The sequence below is a fragment of the Lampetra fluviatilis genome, chromosome 11 (assembly GCF_964198595.1).
Source record: "Lampetra fluviatilis chromosome 11, kcLamFluv1.1, whole genome shotgun sequence".
NCBI classification, from domain to species: Eukaryota; Metazoa; Chordata; class Hyperoartia; order Petromyzontiformes; family Petromyzontidae; genus Lampetra; species Lampetra fluviatilis.
This window is the reverse complement of record NC_136285.1, coordinates 14,425,801-14,443,752: the sequence shown is the minus strand read 5'-3', so window position 1 is coordinate 14,443,752 and position 17,952 is coordinate 14,425,801. Positions and strand designations below refer to the sequence as shown.

At 52.8% G+C, this 17,952-nt stretch overlaps 1 protein-coding gene across 6 annotated transcripts in view; it reads left to right on the top strand.

The window, feature by feature from the left end:
- Positions 1-17,952, top strand: part of LRRK2 (leucine rich repeat kinase 2) — a 42,933-nt gene that overhangs the window by 9,457 nt on the left and 15,524 nt on the right. For all 6 annotated transcript variants that reach the window (XM_078861088.1, XM_078861090.1, XM_078861087.1 and 3 more), the window contains exons 12-34: positions 320-426; positions 1,323-1,455; positions 1,601-1,725; positions 1,947-2,086; positions 2,433-2,577; positions 3,723-3,862; positions 4,159-4,287; positions 4,884-5,054; positions 5,519-5,777; positions 6,583-6,789; positions 7,333-7,559; positions 8,325-8,575; positions 9,294-9,442; positions 10,088-10,181; positions 10,912-11,098; positions 11,861-12,036; positions 12,958-13,169; positions 13,648-13,775; positions 14,403-14,630; positions 15,331-15,532; positions 16,058-16,146; positions 16,827-17,017; positions 17,385-17,539. In XM_078861088.1, coding sequence (XP_078717214.1) covers positions 320-426; positions 1,323-1,455; positions 1,601-1,725; positions 1,947-2,086; positions 2,433-2,577; positions 3,723-3,862; positions 4,159-4,287; positions 4,884-5,054; positions 5,519-5,777; positions 6,583-6,789; positions 7,333-7,559; positions 8,325-8,575; positions 9,294-9,442; positions 10,088-10,181; positions 10,912-11,098; positions 11,861-12,036; positions 12,958-13,169; positions 13,648-13,775; positions 14,403-14,630; positions 15,331-15,532; positions 16,058-16,146; positions 16,827-17,017; positions 17,385-17,539 — 3,845 coding nt within the window. The remainder of the gene's footprint in view (positions 1-319; positions 427-1,322; positions 1,456-1,600; positions 1,726-1,946; positions 2,087-2,432; positions 2,578-3,722; positions 3,863-4,158; positions 4,288-4,883; positions 5,055-5,518; positions 5,778-6,582; positions 6,790-7,332; positions 7,560-8,324; positions 8,576-9,293; positions 9,443-10,087; positions 10,182-10,911; positions 11,099-11,860; positions 12,037-12,957; positions 13,170-13,647; positions 13,776-14,402; positions 14,631-15,330; positions 15,533-16,057; positions 16,147-16,826; positions 17,018-17,384; positions 17,540-17,952) is intronic.

The window sequence follows — 17,952 nt, the reverse complement described above, 5'->3', positions numbered from 1 at the left end:
TTGCGCATTTTAGTATTTAGAAAATTCTATTCATAACATTATTTGGTGATCCTGCGTTGGCAGTGGTACGCAAGCACAACTAACAACAGAAAAACCTCCATCCATTTGTCAATAACACTGTGGCCTTAAATGTATACGTATATAATAGGCAACCTTTGGACAATGGGCCTTCTTTAGAGCACACAAAGAGAGAGAGGCCAGAGGAGAGTGGATAATAACGTTTGGAGACTGCACCTTATAAATGATTGTTGAGCCTGTGGAAGTAAACAGAAGAACCCAGAGAAAGTCCTTCTCGCAGCCCGATGTTTGTGTCGCGCAGGATTCCGGTGCACAGGGCAGTGGTGATGGCTGTGCTGCTGCACCCTCACTCTGCAGCTGTGCTGTGTGCCGCAACAGACGCCCTTCTCAGCATGGCTTCTGCGTGCAGTAAGGACAACGACAAAGATCCCCCGTATAGCCTTTAACAGACTGTCGGGCAAGTGCTGTTAGTGAGCACCTAATGACGACCGGCACGGTACACAATGCGGTGGGGGGCCAGCACTATGCCAGGCTGCCTTTGTCTCCCCAATGGTGATGTTTACACACCGCACTAGGTACTCATTGGAGGCCGAATCGACCTAGGGGAGGCCCAGGGCCAATTCAGATAATCGTCACTGGTAGTTGCTGTGAGCGGTAATCGAACTTGTGTCGCCAGGTTCATAGCGCAGCATGCTAACTGCTGCGCCACCATTCCCCATGTTGGTAAGGACACACGTTAACTCTAAAAAGAATGTTATGTCCGTGACTACGGTGTTTAGAGAATACAGGTTTCACCATAATGAGCATACATCTTGTACTGTGCGGCACTGAAAGGGCGTTTATCAGGCGAGCATGGGAAAGGGAGTGGTGACTGAGAAGTGGAGTGTTGCTGTTGGTTACTGGCATGAGAGCGGAAGGAATGTTTAAGTGCTTGCAAGTGCAGTTACCCAGGAAAATAGCCTGTGTGCTAATCATGCAAAGTAATGCCAGTTGCTTACCTGTGAAAGCCTCATTGAGCTTTGAGACTTTCTCTCAGGAGGGTTCAGCATTTGAACGTTTGGCCATCCTCAAGACAATAACACAAATTTAAGCTTACTGCATTGGTTTTGCCAGTCATGCTCTACAGCTTTCTGATGAATGAAACTGAATTCCTGGAGGAGCTCCCAGCACGCGGAGTGAGACGTCGGACGTTATGCCCAAAAATTCCGCGGCACAACCCGTTCGCACGTAAGAGACGAAATGAAAGTTATTTTTAAACGTCGCCCGCGCGTGCGTTCCGTCACTCGTCTGTGTGTGGGTCTCAGCGGCCCAGGTGAAGTGCGCTCTGCTTGAGAAGCAGACGCTGACGGCGCTGCTGCAGGCCATGGAGGAGCAGGGCAGCTGTGCGCGCATGCAGCGCGGCGCCTGTCTGCTGCTGGCGCTGCTGCTCGCCGGCCGGTAAGCGAGGACGGCCGCCCTCGGTGCTGCCGAGGAATGGGCCACTGGAGCTCTCGGACCGATCGGTCGATTTAAGTCGGTCAGTTGATCGATTTGAGAATTGTAATCGACTGCACACACACCCACGCTGTTTCGGGTATTTCAGCGAGGTGCCCCTGGACGTGATGACGTTGGCGGTGAGTGCCATGGCGCTGGCCATGCGGAGGCACGCGGGCGAGGGAGAGGTGCAGCTCGCCGCCATGAACGCTGTGATTTCGCTTCTATCTCCAGGTGCCGCTTGTTCACACGCATATGCACAAAGACAAAGATCCCCATGTAGCCTTTTACCGACTGTCGAGGCAAGTGCTGTTAGCGAGCCGGCACGGCACATGTGACGGTGCCATTTCGATCCACGTGCTTAAGCCCCGAGCACGCGGAGCGAAACGCATCGGGAGAATTTCCTCGTCGGTCGTGTTCCAGTAGCCCGTGTGTTCTTGTGTGTGTGTGTGAAGGCGAGGAAGAGAAGGCTGCGGGATACCCCCCATCTCCCGTGCAGGACGAGCCCCTGAGTGGCGAGATGCACCTCACGATCGTTAGAAACCAGTGCTTGGTGGAAGGGCTTCCTCGCCTGGCTCTCAAGGCCATGAACAAGGTAGCAGATGGTTGAAAGGGTAGGGTGAGGTGATGGGGGAGAAGTATGTGGAGCACTATTATAGATAATGACTTTCTAAAGCTGCCAGATGCCCAGGATTGCCCGGGACAGTACTGGTTCCGGAAAAGCTGTCCCGGTGTCGCAAAGCATTTTTATAAATATCTGGATTTTGTCCCAATTTATAGCGTTGTGCTCAATTCATGGTATGGGCATGGGTGGAGGCTGACTAGTGGGAAAGTAAGCAGGGCCAACACCAGAGGGGGGGGAGGCTCTCGTCCACAAGTGGCTTGACGGAAAGGCTGTTTGTGTGCATGTTACAGTGCCCGTTGTGTTTGTGTGTGTGCAGTTCATCAGCGAGCTTGCGCTGCAGGAGGCCGGCCTGAGGGTGCTGGAGTGTCTGGCGGCAGGAGAGGGAGCGCCCGATTTGCTCCTGCAGCAGGGGGCCACAGACAGCACCCTGCACAGCATGCAGACCTACCCACTAGAGAGAGGTACTCATCCTCGTCGTCGCCATTCACGATTGATTCCACGCCTCCCGTGCGGCACTGCTGTCAACAGGCTGGGCTGTAATAAGCAAACGGCCAAGGTGGCCCAAGTGACTCCAGAGGTCAGGGTGCTGAGCTGGCACCACTGAGATTCTGAATTTGAATCCAGACAGCCGTCTGTGATTAAACTGAGTCGATGGTCCTCAGCCCAGTTACCAATGCCTGTGCAACAAAAACCATAATATCACTTTTGGTTCTGCACTCACTTTGGCGAAATTCCAGTACTGAGAATTAGAATATGGATTTTTGACGGTTGCGTAACACACACGACTGTCTGTAGCATCGCGAGTGGGAAAGTGCTGCCCCCCACGGTGTGGACCAGAAGCCGTGTGAAGGTCTCTCGGAGGTAACTGTGTGGTATTTGCTTCCGAGACCTGTTTTCTAACATGAAGGGCTGCACTGCCCTTTGAGATATTTTAGTTTTTATTTCACCTTTATTTAACCAGGTAAAAAACCTTGAGGTTCAAAACCTCTTTTGCGAGGGAGACCTGGCAAGAAGTCAGCAAACATAAATAACCACACACATACACACAATACGAAATAGTACAAAACATTAAAAACAATTACAATGGTCAATGGCATTTTCTTCTATCGGAGCTTTTAAATCAGACAGTGATACCCTCTTCTCCAGTTTTATAATGGTTTGTAATTTATTCCAGGGCCAAGGAGCATTATAGGAAATTGAACGTTTCCCCATTTTAGTCCTTGCCCTAGGAACTGTTAAAGAGAGCACCGGCTGAGACGAAGGCTGAAGGGTTGTGATGTTTTTGTTCGCTGTGAACAACGATATGGAGGGAGTAGGCCAAGTTTCTCCCTTATATATTGACTTCTGGTAAAATGCCGAGAGCACAATCGGCATAAAATAGTGGTGCGTGGGGCGCATTGGGGGGGAATTGTTGTATATATGTCTTGAAGAGTTAACTGAGAGCAGAGTCATTGATGGAATATGCCAAATGGTTATTCAGCATCTTTTTACTCTCATGTCTCCTTGGAATGGACCATTTGATGAGGCTCTTGGCAAGGACAGGCAACACAGCCTTATCCACTTTGACAGCCTGGTGTGTTGTGAATCGCTGTGTTGCGTGTTGCAGACGTGCAGCTGGCTGGACTGAACATCCTTGGCTTCCTGACTCCGCTCAGGGTCTGGGGTAGCACGACCCTCAGCGTTCTGGCCGAAGTCATCACCGTGGCCATGCAAGCCTTCGGCGAGTACGAGGACATACAACTGCAGGTACCTACCGGGCGACAGGTCACTATTACACGGGGGGGGGGTCCCCTGGCCGGAGCGGCCCAGGCGCAGGACTACAGAGGGAGGAGGGACACGAGACGGGGTGCCCCATTGCATTCCTGGCATCAGGGTCTATGCTCAACCACGCTATGCCACTGAATGGATGCGTTGTGAGCGTAATAATTGATTGAAGTTGATGAATCGATGCTCGTTGCATGCCCTACATTCCGCCCTTTCGTTCCTTGTGCAAGCCAAGTCTCCGTGTGCGTTGTTTGCGATTCCCTCGCTGTGTGGCGCAGGGCTGCAGCTTGGCTTTGGCTCTGCTCAAGTCCAGCCCTCAGGCGCCTAAGCTATTCCTGAAGGTGTCATTCCACAACATTCTCTTCCCCATCATGAAGTCGCTCATCCTCAGGAACAAACAGTGTCAGGTACTTAAATCTGCTGCTGCCCCAGTGGTGACCGGAGTGCTACAACCAATATATGTGTGTGTGTGAGAGGTGGTGTGTGCGTGATTGTGGGGAGCAGTGGCGCAGTGGTTCATGTAAGGTCCTGCGAACCCAGTGACCTGGATTTGCTGATCACTCAGTCTTAAATGAATATGTCTTCGGATGATTTGAGTTTGAGCAGTGATTGGTGCACTGCGCTGTGAGCCCATACACCTGGGTTCGATTCCCAGTCACGGCTAACAGCAGTGAATCAATCCTGTGCCTCCCGAGGTCAACTCAGCCTTTAAAAAAGTACCTGGTGTGATATGTCAACATCAGCATTGAGGAGCCAAAGGCTACCATCACGTAACAAGTGCCGGCCACACCACTTCCTCCGTGCGTTGTGCTGACTTTAATAGGTGCTCGCTAACAGCCCTTGCCCCAACTAGTCTCTTAAATCTCTATGGGGGTTCTTGGTCATCGTGTGTGTGTGTATGTATTTATGTTGAACTTCTCTAACACAGTACGTGGCCAACCGTGCTAATTGGAGGCGCTAGGAATGTGCAGCTTAGCCTGCGTGCGCTTGCGGGCGTGTGCAGTTCCTGGCGGTGTGCAGCCAGTGCATGGTGTGCATGACGAGGCGGCAGGGCGTGCGGGACTCCATGCTGCGTGCGGCGAGCGAAGCCGGCGACGCGGAGCTTGCGGAGTTCCTCCTGCTGCTGGACGCTGACCCCAACGAGAGCACGGGCCACGACAGCTTGCTCTGCAAAGTGAGTGGGCAGCGGTGGGGGAGAGGGTCAATCGCTTCACAAGCAACAGCCGTAGGGGTGGCGTTTTAAACAAATGTACAGCCCATTTATCAGTCCGCTGCTGGATGAGGGCCTCCCCATGTCGTGCAGGTCATGGGGGTTATTTGACCGCACGTCCACCATCCTGGTCAGTGCGGGTTCATGAATGTATGGAACATAGATGTGGGAACGTAGAAATACAGTACAACAATGTTTATTTTCTACACTGCCCTCTGATGACCACCACGTAGCAACAGCCCTGCAGCCGTCTGTGACAATCTGGGGCCATGTTATGGGCCTGGTCTGCAAATATTTTCCGGGTTGGCGGCACGTGACCCGTAGCTGCGGCCATAGCGAGCGGTGTCCTCGATTCGGTGTGGTGTCTGCCGCTGATATATTTTTCGGGAGTACTACCGGCTGAAATAAATCCCTCGGTCGCGTTGCAGGCTTGTGCCCAGCAAGACGTCGCTCTGACGGAGCTGCTGCTGAAGCACGGCGCCTGCGAGGCGGACGTGCACGCCGCCCTTCGGCAGAGCCTGGCGCACGGCAACGCGGACATCGTGGGCCTCCTGCTGCACAGGCTCGGCAGCGACCCGGCCAACAAGGCCGTGTCCCTGGGCCGACTCCGTCTGGCTTCCCTCCACGCCGCGTGGCTCCGGCCGCTGTTCACGCAGTCAAAAAGACACGCTGGCAGGACCGGATTGGGTAAAGGATTATGATTCTGTCCCGTGGAAAATGTGAATAATTTTTGCACGTGCTCTTTCTCAATATCTGAAGGTCATGCAGCACCAGGTGACATCGATGTTGATCAACTATAGCTCAGTGATAAGGCCCACTGAGCTATATAGCTATTTTTCAGAAGCGACCTGGCCACAAATGATAGCTCAACGAAGTGGCGTATCACGTGGTAATTCATAGCAGCCAAATACTCTTAAACGCATGTTTCTAAATTTGGAGGGAAAACTGGAGGACCCGGAGGAACAGCCACACGACCACGGAGAGAACATGCAAACTCCGACTATACAGGCATAAGGGTTGGGATTGAACCCACAACCTCATGTGCACCGGGCGAGGGCGTTAACAGTTTGTTATCATGGCTAGATACCGGCGTCTGGGTCTTAAGTCGAAAACGACAATGGAGTGCATTGGTGTCGTGTTGTTCGGTCGGTCATGTCGTCCAGTGTGTGTGTGTCCCACCTACCTTGAGCTGGGTCGGGGAACGTTCGACCCAGTAGGCAGGGTCTCCCTCGAGACATGGGGTCTGCCTTGGCGATAATGCCGCCTTGCCAATAGCCTAACTCGACGGCAAGCATTCATTTGCGACGAAGAGCGGTCCTGACGTTGGCTGAGCGGGGGGCGGTCGAGCTCGGGGGTTTTTCAAGATGATGTCAACGTCTTGCCAATAACCGAAGCAATGCCGCCCCGCTCCAGTGTCAAAGCACGAGGTGGTTGTTGAAGTGGGGTCGTGTGACCCGGTGGGGGGTGGCGTTTGTGCCCCCGTTACGCGCAGGTGTCGGCTCGCGGGTTGCTGGCTTCGTGCTGCATTGGCTGGAGGAAGCCGGCTCGCCTGCTGTGGGCAGCAGTGTCCCCGCCAGCCTGTGGGAGATGGACCTGGGAGAAAGCGCCCTGTGGGACGGAGCCCTCCTGGGGAACAGCTTTGGCAAGGACGACACGGATGGGACGAAGCTCGCGTTCAAACTCTGGGGAGACGTATCAGGTAGCTGAAAGTTACCCTGAGCGGTGGCGATAAATGGGATTTGCACTTGACTGCCATCGTTTAAGACGACACCATCGCAGCATTAAAATACGTCAATGTTCATGGAAGGTATTCGGTATCTCTCCATGTGAAAACGACACGGGTGCAAGCATACACAAGCTGACAAGAGGTTATTTAAAACCTAGTAGGGCTGTGTTATAATGCGTATACAATAGTTTAGAGCTCTTTGTCAGGCCATTGCTGGATGAAGACCTCTCCACACTGTGGTCATGGGGTTGTCTGACCGTACTTCACTGATTTTTTTAAATCATACTGTGTGCAGAAATCACTCACCGCTGATGTTAGCCATGGCTTTGAATTGAACTCTGACCTCTAGGTTCATAGTGTAGTGAGCTAACCGCTGCACCAGTGCTCCACCTCAAATCACCATAACACATTCTGATTCGAACAGAGTAATTATGAAAGCAACCCAGTAAAAGTCACTTTTATACCAAATCGGGGGATTACCTCACTTTGCTTCTGTTAATGTGTGTTTGTGTGCAGGTGGGGCGTGTGATGCGAGTGTGGAATCGCCGAGCCCCACGGCATCGCAGAAGACCCAGGAAGGCGCGCACGACGTCGTGCACAGCGTAGACCTGTCCGGTAACGAGCTCTCTGGCGACATAAGCGGGGTGCTGCTAACCCAGTGGCTCATGCCTCACCTCTCCAAGCTGCTTCGGCTGGACCTCCAGCAGAACCGCCTGACGGCGATTTCCCCAGCTCTCGCCACCGTGAGTTTGCCGCTCTGCGGCGTGGAAATGTTCCAGGGTGGACGAGGATGAGGATGATGAGAAGGGTGTGACATGGGACTGTGATTGGTGTTAAGACGGAGGCTGCGCAGGGGTGGCCGGGTGGCTCCAGAGGTGAACAGCGCTGAGCCGGCGCCGCTGAGATCCTCCGTTCAAATCGATGTTTCGGCCGACCTGTGATTACACCGGGTGCTCACGTGCAGCGAGTTGGTGGCCTCGGCCTGATCGCCAATGACTGAACGTAAACCGTCATAATTAAAATTGGTTCCGACTCCTGAGAATTAAAATGTCAAGTTTGACTGTCACGGGATGAGTTTGACTGTCACGGGATGAGTTTGACTCTCAGTGGTTGGAAGGTGTGCTGCCCCCCTCTACTGTGTGGACCTTTGGCTGCCACTCCATAGTTAGTCTCGACCACCGGCCATCATCTCTTCTAGTGACATGCCCTGCTCAAGTCCACTTTACTTAACAGTCAGTGTATTGTCTCTAACCGGTGTACATTCTCAAATCCACGTGTCTCTCTTTCTGTCTCTCAGGAAGAGGGAACACATGCACATACAAATTGTAACACACTGGTTTATATACAGGCGATTCGACGGATGTTTCGCTATCTTCGTAATGTATATCAACGAATCGACTCTTCAGGACTCCTCTAGTGAATTACGCAGTGGTTTCTGAATGTACGCAAGGCTTCTTGATGTGTCAGTGGTGGCTGCTGACCACTGTTCTCTTGTTACTTGTTGCTAGGCGCTGAAAAGCCTCACTTCGCTGAACCTGAGCGACAACGGCTTTCAAGAGTTCCCTCGAGCTGTGCTGCTGATAGAAAGCCTCGCTCACCTGGGCCTCTCCCACAACTGCCTCGCGTCGCCGCTTCGCTTCGACAGCCCCGTTCGGTGCTCCCACCTGCGCACTCTGAACCTGTCCCACAACGGCATGGCGGCGTTTCCCGAAGGGCTCCCCTCGTCCTTCGGCAACCTGGACGAGCTGCTCCTGGAAGGGTACGTGCAGCGCTCTGGGTGTGTGTGCGGCAGGGCAGGGGGGGAAGGGTGGCTTTGGTTAATTGGACCAGAGAAATGCTATTGTACAATACAATAGGAAATGTGTGTGTGTGCAGCCCTTTGCCAATCCACTTCTGGGTGAGGTGCCCTCCAAACATCGTGTGGGTTATTTGACCATACTATGCAGATTAGTGTGGGTTGGTATAGGCAGGTGAGGGTATAGAGGACAATACTTCAGTATATTTTTCTGCACTGCATTTTGTTTCCCACCCCGTAGCCCCATAGCTTTTCGCAACCCGATGTGCATAGTGGTTACACATTTAAGCACTAGCCAGGCTCAAGGCTGCTTAGCTTTAGAGAGCTGTCGAGATTGGGCACATTCCGACGATTTGGTCATAGGCTTCGAATGTAGACGGTGTCTAAATGCGACCGCGTCTCAAGACGCTGTATGGAAAGGGTGAGTGTGTTTGTTTTGTAGAGTGAGGCAAAGGGTCATAGGCAGACAAGAGGAGGAAGGTCTTGAGTCTTGAGGACCTGAACTGGGGTAGGAAGCCGACAGCACGCTGAGGTAAGGAAGTTCCAGGCTAGGGGACAGCATAGAAGAATGAACGACCTCCCACTGAGTGAATATAACATGATAAACGTGTTTTCATCAAAAAATGTTGGGGGAAAAAATTGAATGCAGAAACTGACCTCGATTGTTTTCTTTTTGTTTTAGGAATAAAATAAAATCCATCCCAACCGGTCTAAACCTTCCGCACCTGCGGCACTTGGACGTGAGCCGGAATGACCTAGAAGGCCTGCCGGGAGACCTGGCCACGACGCTGCCAGCCCTGGAAACCCTCCTCATCTCCCACAACCGCTTGGGTAGCAGCGGCACGACACCACAGCGGCTTGCACAAAAACAAAGGCGCGCGATGTAACCCGACATCCTTGATTGTGAATAATATTGGTCGCTAAAGCCTACGTCATTGGAACCTCATTTGCCAGTAAAACATATGATAATTGGTTTTTTACCCTTTTATCTGGCAAAAAAACTGACACATTTTTTTACAAGGAGTCATGTTTGCATAGACCACAATACCTGCAGTCATAATGCAAACAAAAAACATAACTCTGATAATGTATGCACTGTCCTTGAAGTTGATTTGTCCACACGTGTTAAACTGCTCAGAATTCCTCGTGTGGCTCCCTCCTCCCATCAATACTGCTACCAAACGTCCCAGTTTGACCAGGACAGTCCTGCTTTCAGAAAGGTTGGCCCAGTCTTCAAATGCTTTTGTGAATTTCTGGATATTGTCCCGGTTTTAATTGTTCTGACGTATTGACAATGGAAGATAACCGGACACGTTGCACAGATCACAATGATGGGCAGAGTGGAGCTGAATGTAATTGGCTGTAGGTTTCAGAATATCGTAGTCGGATTCTTACATGCTATTATCCTGTGTAATACATACCTATGATATATTATTGCTCATGTGATGGCAGTAAGTTGCACATGTCATTTCACAGGATTGGTGGGAAACCTACCCAGTAAGTTAAGCACAGTAAAACTATCGGACAACGAGCTGGACTGCGTGCCATCAGCCATTCTCAATCTACAACAGTGAGTACTTTTCATACAAAGTACCACAGCTCAGATACAAATGTGGAACTCACGTTTTAATTCCAATGTCTATGTCAGCATGGGTCTCTCACGGTTTGGGTGGTTTTCCACTGGCATTCTGCTGAGCCGAGCTAGAATTGGACTTTGAGACTGGCCTCACGAGACATCTGAATCTGGTTTGGGACCAAGCAGGGCCAGGAGTGGGGCTAATTATGTTCATCATGCGGCATGTCCGTGTGTGGACTTCATTATGCGTGACGGCAGCGGTGTGTCCCGGATTCTAGAGTGGGGACAAACAACCTGGCGCACCTGAGCCGTGCCACGTTGGCACGGCACTGCCCTGGTGCAGCTCACTTGTACGGTGGAAGAGGCACCATGGTGGCAAGATGTTAAGTACCTCCCCTGGTATGCAGGAGGTCGTGGGTTCAATTCCGACCCTGACGCCTGTATATTTGGAATTTGCATGTTCTCTCACCGTGGTCACGTGGATTTTTCTCCGAGTCCTCTAGATTCTCCCTTCACATTTAGAATCAACGTCACGCGTTTAGAGTATTTGGCTGCTGCTGTACGTTTCCACGTGATAAACCACTTCGTTGGGCTATCATTTGTGGCCAGGTCACTTCTGAAACTGAGCTATATAGCTTGGTGGGCCTTGCCTGGCAAAATAAAAAAAATAGTTGTTAGTTTAGGTAACAGGGCCACGTTTATGGCTGCGCCTGTCCCTCGTTAGGTTGAGGGTCGTGGACCTCGGCAGCAACTGCATCACGGTGGTGCCGAGGCCCAGCCTCTGGAGGACCGGGATGCTGAAGGAGCTGCTGCTGGGCAACAACCTCGTGGAGGCCGTCGAGCTGACGGGGGCCTCCGGGACCTGGGCCCGCCTTGAAAAGCTGCACCTCGGACACAACCGAATGACAGAGGTGATGCTTGCCGACCTCTGCCACGTTGTGACTCGTCTCTCCTGCTAATGGTCTATTGCCACTCGGCCGATTTTGATGACACGTGGTTATACAGGTGTCATCGTGTTCACCCATTTTACCTAATGGTGTTTAAACACTGTGGCAGTACCGTGCACCCTGACTTGGTGATTGACCAGTCTGCCAAACGATTCATGGTCAGAGGCTTGTCAGACTCCCGAGCCAGCTGGGCTCCTAGAGCCAGGAGATGATAAGGCAGCGAGTGGGTTTGTGAACTTGTCTGTGCGGACGTCTCGTGTATATCCCCCCCCTCCCCCCTGGTGTGCATCTGCTTCTCTCCCACAAACATTAAAATGAAATTGGCCAAACATCCCAATGCAGAACACTCCTGGAATGGAGTCTCAATGAGACTTTCCTGGAAAAATCTACTCCGGAAAGCCTCACTGAATCTGAAGAAAACTTTATTTTAAAGGGTCTTGCAATGGGGTGTGTAGATATTTACATAAATGTTTAGATGTGTGGGAGGAAACCAGAGGATATGGAGACACCCCACGTGAAGAATTGTAAGCAACCGAGACTTGAAGCGACAAGTTCTGGCAAACAGAGAGGGTATCTCGCCGCTCCTCACAGCTAAGATACCACACCGTCAGACAGTCTTGATTATTGGAATATTGGTAAGATTACGAGGGAGCGCTTGCGTGCGGCCTTAAGAAATAGAGCGCGCGTGAAGCAGATTTCTGCCATGCTCGTTGATGATTTCCGTAGGTTCCAAAAGGGATCGGACAATTGGAGAGCCTCACGTCGCTGGACCTGAGCTACAACGACATCACGACCCTGCCCAACGAGCTGGGCGGGTTGCACCGCCTCTGGGACCTGCAGCTCGACGCTCTCAAGCTCGACCTGGACCTCACACAGTTTGGGAAAACCAAAGACCTGCTGAGGTAGGCACGTGGTCTCCTGTTTGTGTCACTGCCGGGTCGTGTAGCCCGCATGCCCAGCCACCGCATGCTTAAACAGCTTTTGTTCAGCCAGATCGAGGGGCCTAAACGGGCGTGGCACGGGGTAGAGAAGAGATGGAGTGATGTGGTACAAGAGGACGTGGAGCTGAGTGGACTTGCCGATGACTGGTACCAGCGGTGTCAAGATCGGCCTCTATCGAGGAGGCTCATGAAGGACGCTGCTACTGGGTAGTTGGAGGCAGCCGCCCTCCAGCAACAACGGAGGAGCGACGCTCACAACATCAAGCGGAGTGCCGGGTGGCTAAAGCACATCAAGTTGGCACAGTAGGGGGCACAGGTGGTGCTTCAGCCAGTCATCTCAGTCGACCCGTGGCACCTGGGTCTGCCCCGTGACCTCCTGCCAGGGGGCGGTTGTTGTTGTGTCGCTGTGCTACGAACCCTCCGACATGAATAAATTCTCGGCCAAGGCTGACATTGCTGGCGATTATCTTGGGGGGGGGGGGGGGGGAACAGTGTGGGGACCTCCCTTATGTTGACTCGGCCTTAAATGAGCACTTGGTGCGATGTGTGTAACATCATCACGAGGATAACGGAGGTGGTTGGGCGTGGTATTAGCCACACCACGCCCTCGTGTGTCGTGTTGGCCTACGTAGGTACCCACGGGCTACAGGGGGGATCTTTGTCTTTGGTGTTGCTGAGAGTGGTTGTGGTCGCCGCAACTGTCAGGGCCCACCTCTCGACCTCAGGGTCACCGGTCATCTCGACCTCAGGGTCACCGGTCATCTCGACCTCAGGGTCACCGGTCATCTCGACGGGGTCACCGGTCATCTCGATGTGCCAGTCTGCCAACAGTCTGTTAAAGCTGTACGGGTAATCTTTGTCTTCGTGCGTGGCGTCTTCAAGGTTCCTGTATCATCGGCTGCGGAAGGCCGTTCCCTACAACCGCATGAAGCTGATGGTGATGGGCAGCGCGGGACGCGGCAAGAGCACGCTGCTGAGACGGCTGCAGCGCGAGAAGCTGCTGGTGTCCACGGCGACACTGGGCGTGGACGTGCGCGACTGGGCCGTCCTCCACCGCCAGCGCAAATACATCCTCAACTGCTGGGACTTTGCTGGTGAGGCCGCTGTGCTGGAGCCAATGACCACGATGCATGGAGGTCCCTCATCTTGACCTCGGACCAGCCAGAAGCAGTCTCTCGCTTCTTATCCAACCCGTTTGTTCGAGGCCTCTGGCCGACTAAATTCTGGCAGCAGTCCCCTCCCCTGTTGGTGGTCACGGACCATCTGCTGCAGTGTCTCTCCCACTCTATCAAGCCCGAAGAGAGTAACGTAACTTGAATACCATGGCCCCAACCTTAATGCTGCTGTTAATTTCCGATCGTTAACACAGCTTCACTCGCAAAAGCTGTGGAGTGGTTGGCGTGCTGTTCTGAACTCGGCAACTGGAGTTTTATTCCTGGCCATGGTGCGTTTTATATATATATATGAACCGATTCTGTCCGCCCCCTTCACCAACCTTCTGTCGCTGTGTCTCGTGCCTCCATGCCTCGCGTCATCCTTGTACGTACGTCCCGCACCGTGCACCGTTGGCAGGGCAGGAGGAGTTCTACAGCACCCACCCGTGCTTCATGTCTCAGCGGGCGCTCTACGTCCTGGTGTACGACGCAAGCCGGGGCCCCGACGAGGTGGCCAGCCTCAGGCCGTGGCTCATGAACATCAAGGTTCGAGTCCCCCCGTCCCCAGGGCCAGGTCGGACTCGGAGTTACGCGAGGCACGGACTCGGTGCCGTCGGTAAAGCGAATGCCACAGACGAGGAGGTTTATTCGCGTGTCATACCGATGTGCGAGGGGGGGGGATGTCGCCAGTCAAGAGCGACAAAAGCCGCCCGAGTTGTGTTGAGAAGCAAAGTGAGAAGCAAAGTGCGTTTTCGTTTAAGCAGGTGAGAGCTCGAGCGACAGGAAAGGGTATAATTAGTAAGAGTGGCGTGGGTCACCGACGTGACGAAACCAGTAACATGGCAACAAGTACAACAACGATAGAAATCTCAGCAAAAATGAGAACACTAAAAAATTAGAGAAAAATCAAACTTCGATTTAAAGCTTTCGTGACTGCAGGGATTCATATTCTTGGTTCTTTCGGTAAGAAGGAAAATAATAAAAATAAAACATAATAAAATAAAATTCTCACGACGTTTCCGCCACAACGCAAGCAGCCGTAAAAATCAAACTGTCTTTCAGAAATAAATCAAAGCAGCGGGCCCTGCATGCTACGCGTAATGCACGTCGTCGCTCGCGTGCTGCGTTCGTGCACACCCCAACGTTGCCTGCGCTTCCTGCGTTTACAACCAGGTGCGGGCTCCACTGTGTCCGGTCATCCTCGTGGGGACACACGAAGATAAAATAGCCACTGAAGAAAAGGAAACGCTGATGCGGAGTAGCGTGCGCTGCATTGAGGAGCTCTGCACGGAGATTCAGCTGACGAACATCGCGGACCACAAGGTGGTGTGCTGCCTGGAGGAGAGCGGCAACATCAAATCGCTGAGAGAAAGCATCGTCCAAGCGGTCAGAGACTTTAAGGTACGTACCTTGAACTTCTTTCGCACCGTACGTAGCCAACCGTGCTAATCGGAGGTGCGGGGGAAGGACAAGGGGGAACAACGGCTTCTGCAGAGGGAAGACTCTGGTCATTTCCATAATAATAATTCCAATAATTATCTTACCATTATCTTACCCAGGAAAGCCTCGTTGAGTCTCAAGATCATTTTTCAGGAGGGTCCTGAATGGGGGATGTTTGGGAGGAAACTAGAGAACCCAGAGAAAAACCCTCCACGCACACGAGGGGTGACGCCACTAAGCGCTTCGATCTCGAACCCCATTCCTGTAACACCAGCCAAGCCTCGGTGGTCGAGCATCCCCAAGTAATATCCAGACTCAAACCTGCTTAGCTTCTGGCATTTGTGGTGTTGTTATCCATTTACTCTTAAGTGTCTTAGCTAGATTGCAGTGCCATGCTGGACACAAAACATTCAGAATAATTATGTTCTGGCTAATTATCCTCTTCGTAATTTTGTTGAAGTTATTAATCTTGAAGACCATCCGTATGGTCACCATACAACCTCGTGTTGTCCAGAATCACCTTTTGCGTGCATTGTCACTCTCATTTCTTTCCAGCCCGTACGCACCGATGAGCCAGTCGTCTACGGCAAGCGTTGGAATCGGTCGATTGTCACGGGCCTTTGCACGCTCACTCGCTCGTTGGTCGTGGCCGCGATTTCAGATTAAAGGGCAGCCCGTGATGGGGCAGCTGATCCCGCACAGCTACGGGCAGCTGGAGGAGCGGCTGTGCGTGGAGCGCGGCCGCCTGGCCGCCGGTTTCCCCGTGATCTCGCGCTCGCGCCTCCAGGATCTTGTCGCCGACAGTCAGATCCCTCTGGACAGCGAGGAGCTGCCGCACGCCACGAGGTTTCTGCACGAAGCTGGTGGGGCTCCATTTGCTAGTCCTTTGTGTTTATAGCCTTTTTGCCGTGTCCTGCCCGCATCACCTCTGTCCTTCCTCGCATCTGTATCTTCCCATCTCTCTTTTATAATACCATGTATAGTTTACGTCGTGTCTAAATGCGACCTCATCTCCAAGACGCCCTACATAAATAGTGGGCGTGTTTTATCGAGAGGGACATGCAGTCGGTCATCGGCAGAGGAAAAAGGGGACAGTCTTGAACATAGACTTCAACATGGGCAGGGATTCAACAACACGGGTGGCTGAGGAAAAGGAGTTCTAGACAATGAGGGCAGCAGAGGAGAGTGAGCACCCTCTCGCTGAGCGGGCAGGTTGACTGGTGGCTTCGATATAAGACCTTGGCCACTTGGGCCCAGAGTGCTTGGAAGGGATGAGAATGAGAGGAGAGCCACCGGCCCCGTGTGCGCACCGCACGTTCGCTCGCCTCGCCCTGCCTGGCGCCGTACTGCGTTGTTGGCGATGGCCACGTGGTGATGCGTGTGCGCAGGTGTGCTGCTGCACTACGATGACCCCGCCCTGCAGCTCACGGACCTCTACTTCCTCGACCCCCAGTGGCTCTGCAGCTTAATGGCCCAGGTACACGCTCGGGACACCGTGAACTCACATGGACACTAATAATATATAATTATCACAGACGCTGTAAGCGCGGGCTTGCTTTACATTAGGTGTGAAACCTACGATCTGGGGCTTCATTTCCAAAGGCCTGTGGCCCACATGACGTCTGCCACTTTCAAACGAACCCAAATGATATTCATCTGTCGCTGCAAGCACCTTGGAATTAAGTAGTAGAGGGGGAATATTTTGACCTGACAACAAGACTGTGTTCCTAATTTTAGCGCTACACTCGGTCACTTTTATGACTGCAAGTCCTTCCGTTACGGCTAGTTCTGTTACACATCTTGATTGCATTATTATTGGATGATGCTAATGTGCGTGTTCATGTGTGGTTGGCCACCAAAGTCCTGTTCCTCGGTTTGGGAAAAGTTTCCCCACTTCTGCTGTCAGAGAGATTCTAAACCAAGGCTGTTGAAACACCTGGTCCATGTGGGCTGGGCTGGTCCAGAATCAGAATATTTATACTGGAGGAATCAGCTATACAACTCAGATGTCCTCGCCCTGCCTGAAACGTGAAACACGCTTTTTGCATTTAGTTTGTTGTCCTTCCCCCCGCACCTCCGATTAGCACGAAATAAGTTCACCATACACACACAAGGTACACACACAAACGTAGTGCGTGGTGACGCGAGCCGCTCCAGGTGGTGACGGTGCGCGAGGTGAACCCCTTCGGCAGCACGGGGCTGCTGCGCCGTGCCGACGTGGAGGCCTTCTTGCTGCGGAGGAGCGGCTTCCCCCAGGAGTACGTCGGCCACTACATCCGCCTGCTCGAGCGATTCCAAATCGCCCTGCCGCTGGGAGACCACGGCGACACGCTGCTCGTGCCCAGCAGGTGCGCGTGGGAGTTTAAACCACTCCACACCTTACCTGGCGGAAACACCCACTCGTAGCTCGGCAGCGAAGATGTACCCTGGCTGAAGCTCCGATGGGGGGGGGGGTAGCTTTGTCTCTTGGGTTTTGTAATCGCAGCCCACGTGAGCAGGTGATAAATTAACTCGAGGGCAGTGAGTGGTGAGCACCTGCTGCATTGTGCGATACATCTGCACTGGGGAGACGAAGGCAGCGGGGTGTGGTGCCGGCCACTCAACCCCTTGTGTGCTGTGCCGGCCTTCATAGGCGCTCACTCGCAGCACTGGCCCCAGCAGTCTGTTAAAAGGCTATACGGGGGACCTTAATGTTTGCGTTGTGTGTTCGCGTAGCCTCCCTGAAGGGCGTCCCGCACTGGAGCTGCCGGGAGAGCCGGGGGAGCTGGTGCTCACCCGCTGGTACTGCATGCCCTACTTCCCCATGGGCTTCTGGGCTCGCCTCATTACCAGAATACTCGCCTTCTCGTCCTACATGCTCTCCGCACCAGGTGACTGTGGCACCAGCGTCGGGCTCGAGCACGGGTCGGCAACCTACGGCTCCGGGCCGCATGCGGCTCTTTAGAACACAGCATCGTGACGTCATTTATCAAGGACCGCCCCCCACCGTCTCGTATTCACCACGCAGTGCATTGCGGCTCTTGAAATTGTTGAGATTTTTTTGGATCGAATTCGAAAAGCATTTCTCTTCTTATTTTGTTTTCCGACCCCTGTGCTAGAGGGTTCCATGAATCGGTTGCCAGCATAAAAATCAAAAATGTTTATTCGATTGTCATTATCAGCATTGCCCACTTATCCTTTGCACATCGTAGCTATATGAAGGGACAGGGAGCGGTGGTTCACAAACTTCACTATGAACCTTGCTAACCTCAGTTTAAGTCCTGGCTATGGTGAACATTCATGG